This window comes from Oryzias melastigma, linkage group LG17 (assembly GCF_002922805.2).
Source record: "Oryzias melastigma strain HK-1 linkage group LG17, ASM292280v2, whole genome shotgun sequence".
In the NCBI taxonomy this organism is placed as follows: domain Eukaryota; kingdom Metazoa; phylum Chordata; class Actinopteri; order Beloniformes; family Adrianichthyidae; genus Oryzias; species Oryzias melastigma.
Window position 1 is genome coordinate 4,999,321 of NC_050528.1, and position 6,048 is coordinate 5,005,368.

General features: G+C 37.7%; 1 protein-coding gene across 5 annotated transcripts in view; it reads left to right on the forward strand.

Annotated features, from left to right (window-relative positions):
* pth1r (parathyroid hormone 1 receptor) overlaps nucleotides 1-5,286 on the forward strand; it is a 92,420-nt gene extending 87,134 nt beyond the window's left edge. For all 5 annotated transcript variants that reach the window (XM_024274437.2, XM_036216403.1, XM_024274438.2 and 2 more), the window contains 5 exons: nucleotides 1,856-1,922; nucleotides 2,042-2,136; nucleotides 3,647-3,788; nucleotides 4,138-4,179; nucleotides 4,694-5,286. In XM_024274437.2, coding sequence (XP_024130205.1) covers nucleotides 1,856-1,922; nucleotides 2,042-2,136; nucleotides 3,647-3,788; nucleotides 4,138-4,179; nucleotides 4,694-5,056 — 709 coding nt within the window. In that variant the 3' untranslated portion in view covers nucleotides 5,057-5,286. The remainder of the gene's footprint in view (nucleotides 1-1,855; nucleotides 1,923-2,041; nucleotides 2,137-3,646; nucleotides 3,789-4,137; nucleotides 4,180-4,693) is intronic.
* Nucleotides 5,287-6,048: the final 762 nt, after the last annotated feature.

A 6,048-nucleotide genomic window follows, 5' to 3' on the forward strand; every position in this document is an offset into this window, starting at 1 on the left:
TTGACTGAATATAATGAAGCTTGAATTTTTGTTTTTGTTTTATTTTACTACTAACTTATTTTTTACTTTGCAGTTACTTTTTGAAAGTGTTTTATTTTCTTTAACCAGAGAGTCACAATGAAAGTTGCTGCAGGTTGTAGACCCCCTGGTTAGATTGATGACATGTGATTAAGCCTCCAAAAATGATTGGACACGTGTCAAAGTCAAGGCCCAGGGGCCGAATCCGGCCCTCCGGGTAATTCTATCCGGCCCCCCAGATCATTTTATTTTGTTGTTATTAATGACCCGATGTTATCTTGTGCTCATGTCTAACTTATATAATTTTGACAAAATATATTTTTATGGAGACTAAAATATTGAAAGTTATTTGAGGTTTAAGTTGATTTATTCTAGAATAATATTCCTGCCTTTTAATTATTCAAAATTAAGTTAAAAAGTTACAGTTTTAAAGTTTTAAAAATCAGCATTCTGCTAGTTCTTTGGACTATTTTGGTATTTACTACAATTTTTTAGGCTATTTTGGAGTTAAGCTAATATTTCAGCTACATGCTAGCTGTTTTGGCTAACCTAAGTATTTTTTTTTTTGTTTTTTTAGGCTAATTTTTGCATTTAGCTAATATTTCGGGTGGCTTTTATCTTCAATGTTTTCAGCTATCAGCTTCAGCGTTTATAGCTATCAATTTCAGCATCTTCAGTTATCAGCACTAGCATTATCACAGTTAATGCTTTATATCTAGTTCATAATTATGTTAAAAAGTTACAGTTATTAAAGTTTTAAAAATGTAGTTTTAGGGTGTTCAGTAAATGTTTATCTTGTTTAGCCCGTTTGATTGAGTTTGACACCCCTGATTTAAGGGATTGAACTTTTTCCAAAATTACATAAATTGGCTAAAAATGTGATACAATTATTCTCCTCAAAATGTAATGAATAGAAATCAAATTAATGTAAATAAAGTGTTTTGTCATTGTTATGTGTGAAACCTGGGTCTGTTTGGATGAACACAGAGGTGGTATCATAGAAAAAGTAAATGTTTTTTAGGTTAAATAAATAATCTTCCACACCACACTAGTCTTACTGGTTAATGACAGCAGTCTACATGTTTTTATGTACAGTAAACCCTCTAAAGGAGGTAAATGTCATCGCATGTCTGAATTCGTTCATTGAAAAGCTGTGAAAAATCCATAAAAATAGTCAATAAAAGCTGCTGTCAGTTATTCTAAAAAGGATTAACTGTTTATAAATGCAAATAACACGAAGTAGTGATAAAGTAAAGTAGCATTGGCAAAAGCTGAGATACTTATAGAACAGAGAGGTGGTTTAGAATTCCCACACAAACATCTCCAGCAGCTGCAGATGTTCTTTCTGCCCCCGTGTGAGCTAAAGCCGGCTATGATTTACATAGAAGAAGTTTGAGGACAGGTTTGACAGCAAGCTGAAGTAATTGACTAATCTTCCATGACTTCAATGGCCAGAATCATCCGGGGGAAAATTGCCAGAAGGTAACTTGAAATCCCTCAGCCTTTTCCCCGCTGCCCTGAGCGGCGGTTGATCTCACAGCTAAGCTGCTGTTGTGTTCAGAACCTGCAGAGGAAAACTTAATCAAGTCGGTGGAAGAGCAGGAGAGCATTTCTGTTCAGCGGTTTTAGGACTAAAACAATCCGATAGTTAAAGATTCTTCATTTTAGTCTGCAAATCTATGGAGAGAACGTCTCCATATGACATTATGGGCTGAAGCTTTTTCAATGAAATCCTATTTTAATGCAGAAAATCACCAACTTAAATTGGAATTAATGTGAATTCAGTTTTTTTGCTTCATTTATTCGTTTTATTAAAAAAAATGTTTGTTTAATGCAGGTGTTGGGACTTAAGTGCAGGCAATTTAAAATGGATATATCAGGTTCCCATCCTGGTGGCTGTGGTGGTGAGTACACACGAACTGTGTACTTTTCCCTCACTGAGAAGTCAATTGCAGTATTTATGTATTTGAGATCTTAATTTATTTAAATTACATGTGATCATATATGTATTTTTTCTCCTCAGGTTAATTTCATCCTGTTTCTCAACATCATCAGAGTTTTGGCAACAAAACTACGAGAAACAAACGCTGGAAGATGTGACACCAGACAACAGTACAGGTACTCACCACTGTAGGATTTACCAAGGATTAGTTAGATAGTGGATAGTTTTTATTATAAGACAAGAAATGATATTAACTTAAAGGGCCTATACCACGCAAAATCAAATTTTTTGAGCTTTTAAGTGTTTTATGATGTTAATTCCTCACAAACAAACAACCCCAAAGCGATATCTTGCTCCATTTACGCATCATTCCTCTAAAATCCTGCAGTCTGAGCACCAGCCCCTCCCAACTGTGCACATTGACTGTAAGTGTTATGGTGCTTATGTGAGCCTGGGGGCGGTGCTAGCAGTGCAGATTCTTCCTGTAAGGGGCTTTTCTCACTTTGTGACCTCAGCTTGTGAGAACTTGCTCGTTTTCATGGGTTGGAAGGGGCTGGTGCTCAGAGCACAGGTTTTTAGAGAAATGCGTGAACAGGTCACAATGCCGCTTTGGGGTCGTTTACAGTGAAGAATGAACATTATGATAAACTTAAAAGCTTAAAATACTGATTTTGCATGGCATAGGCCCTTTAAATGGGTGTCACCCTCCAGGAGCGAAAGGCGGAGTCTCAGAGATCAAGTTGTTTTACTTCCGGGTAGGAAAAAAAAATTCTTTAGTGTCCCAAAAGTAATATATGATCATATATATAGATATATTTTACTCTAAAAGTTTTAGAATAGCATGATTTAAGCCCTTTAAAGCAAAATTATTTCAAATACTTCTTATTAGATATTATTCATGATTTAAAAAGTGAAAATGACTTCTTAAAAATACTGATCCATCTTCTACTTGCATCTCATGTCCGTTCAGAGTTGGTCAGCTGACTGGAGACCATGTTCATGTCTTTGATGCCTGAAGATTTGCGAGCTGCTTTTGGTTTATTTTTCAGGATGTATTTGGACTTATCAGACTTGGTCTCAATTTTTTTTATTGTTTTTTATATTTCTGTGCATACAAACATTGTGTGGTGAGATAAGAGATTAAGTGATAAGAGACCAACTTTAGGCTTCATAAATAAAAAGAGTAAAAAGTCTGGCCTCAGCGATGGAGATGTTTGTTTTCTGAAATGAAGAGAGAGCTGGTTCCACCACAGATAACGGATCTTCTCCCCTTTTTGGTATTTATTTTTCTAGGTAGTCCTGTAGTTTGCAAAAAAAACATGATTGTTTGAAGATAATTTTTCTTTTTACGTTTTTGCTGTGTGGACATAAAGCCGTGCTATAAGATTGGTCTTTCCTGAAGGAAGGAAAGCGGTGGACCATAGCTTCACAGTCGGCTAACTCCTTCAGCCTCATGAGGGATTTTAGAGACATTTTAATTAGTCGGGAATCCAATGAGAAGCCCTCTCTGAAGGTTTTTGATCTTGCAGGCATCAGATCTCCACCACCAATTAACAGCTAGTTCTTACTGACATTATAAACTGAGCGGAAAAAGAGGTTTTGTCACTTTATTTTGATTTTTGTGAGTTTTATTTGTCAGTCATAGTTACTTGTTTGAGTTCAATTAAAAACGGAAACATTTTGCAGGAAGCTGCTGAAGTCCACCTTGGTGCTGATGCCGCTGTTCGGCGTCCATTACATCATCTTCAACGCCATGCCATACACAGAGGTGTCTGGAATTCCATGGTTGATCCAGATGCACTACGAGATGCTTTTCAACTCCTTCCAGGTAAAGCTGTTGATGCAGAAATGTTAAATGATTTCTGAGAGCCGTCCGTGTCCTTTCATTCTACAAATATGTGGTTGATCTGATGGGGATTTGACAAACCCTCGGGGTTAGAGTTATCGCTAAAAAAACAGACAAACTTGCTCATTGTCCCTGATGCTTCATGAAAGGAAAAAAAATAATAATAAAGAATTGTTAAGTTGCTCGTAAGTGGTAAGGTCCAAATTAAGATGAGCCAAATGATACGGACGACTGTGATTGAAATGATCAGACATTATGTTAAATAATGCTGCTGAAATGTCCCATTCGGTGCTGGGGTTTTTAAGTAAAGTGTCTGGGTATTCTTTTTCAGGGATTCTTAGTTGCGATCATCTACTGCTTTTGCAACGGCGAGGTAAGGAGTCAGAAGTTTTACTTTTGTGCTTTTTTTGATCGATAATCTCTTAATCCTGCAGAAGCCAATAAACTATTTTCTTCTGAGCCTTCAAAATGACCAGATTTTTACCAGAATAATGTGAAAATGTAATTCATGAATCCCTGGCTTAAGCTGAATGAATTGATATAACATATGATATGAACATATGATATGAACATATTAGGAATGTGGGAGTGGTTAAGAAAAACCTCTGTTGCCAAGGAAATCCAAACATTTACATGTGCCGATTCTTTTAAAAATGACATCAACCTGTTTGTCACTCCAAAGTGACCAAAATATCAAATGGTTGCTATGGAGATGAAACAACAGAAAAGCCACCATTTTGAAAAAGTTGAATTTGTGACTTCTCTGACCAGAGTGGCAGGGGCAGAGGGGGAGGGGCGTGCAGCAGCTGCTACGAGTGCGGGGGAGGGTAGCGCCATACAACGCCGCTCGCAGCTTGAATTTAATCTTGTATTGCTTTTCATTTAAGGTGCAAGCTGAGATCAAAAAGTCCTGGAACAGGAGAACTCTGGCTCTGGACTTCAAAAGAAAAGCTAGAAGCGGCAGTAACACCTACAGCTATGGACCCATGGTATCGCACACCAGTGTTACCAATGTCACTGCCAGAGGACCACTGGCCCTCCACCTCACCACCAGGCTGGGACCGGCACCTGTGAACGGACACAGAACCCTGCCGGGCTACGTGAAGAACGGCTCGGTGTCCGAGAACTCCGTACCTTCATCGGGACAGGAGCTGCACATTCCCAAAGAGGAGCAGTGTGCTCGCGCCCGGCCCGCCGAGGACAACAAACCCTCGCCTGTCGTTGAGGAGGAGCGGGAGACAGTCATGTGAGGAGACGAGTCAGGATGGACTGAAGGGGGTGACCGACGTCAAACGAGCCGTCGCCGAGCAATGAGGCTCAAAAAGCTCGTTATCACTTTTGTGAGTTCATCTGAAGGATTCCCAGACTTTCTTCCCATCAGCCACCTGCTACAGAGAATGTTAAAAACCAGACTGCCAATTTTTTATTGTTTTCACTGCCATTTCTGCTGTTTGTATAAAGTTTGCTGTTAGCTTATGTAGCAAATGTCTCGTGTTTTGTGCATGACTTATCCAAGAGATTGGTAGAAACAGAAGAATCAGCCTTAATCAACAGCCATAGAGTTTTAGAGAAACATAAGCAAAATTGTCCAAGATATGGAGCTATGTTGGGGCCATAAATATTTGAAACCCAAATAAAACATTTTAAAAAAAATATTGGTGTTTGGCCAAAAAAAATGTACATTTTCCCTAAATTTTTGCAATTCCAAAATAAAAGTAATTATCTTCACCTTTAAATGTTCTGTTTTTTAGGTTTCAAAACTCGAAATTTAAAGTTCAAACCTTTTTTTTTTCAGTTTCAAACATTTTTTTTTTCATTTTCTAATCTGAAAATTTCAGTTTAAAAACTTTTGGCCCTGTTTTCGCACATTGGGACAGGGCTAACACAAAGGACCAATCAAAATCAATGAAGGTGGTAACTTCAGTCCCGGTGCATTCACTGACTTCTAGAGCTGTGATAATTACGGTCAGAAAATGGTAGTATTGTCCGTACTATCAGTTGTCCCAAGACGGATGTTAAAAGCAGTTTTATCGAGCACAAACCACGCGTCTAAAACACTGTCCTAGCCCGTCTCAGATTTTAAAACGAAAAAAAAGAGTTGAAAGTAAAAAAAGATTTTAAACAGAAAAATTTGGGGAGGAAACTGAAATTTTGAGTTTTGAAACCTAAAAAACAGAAAATTTGAAGCAAAAAAATAATTACGTTTATTTTAGAATTGCAAAAAGTTTTGGACATTTTGCTT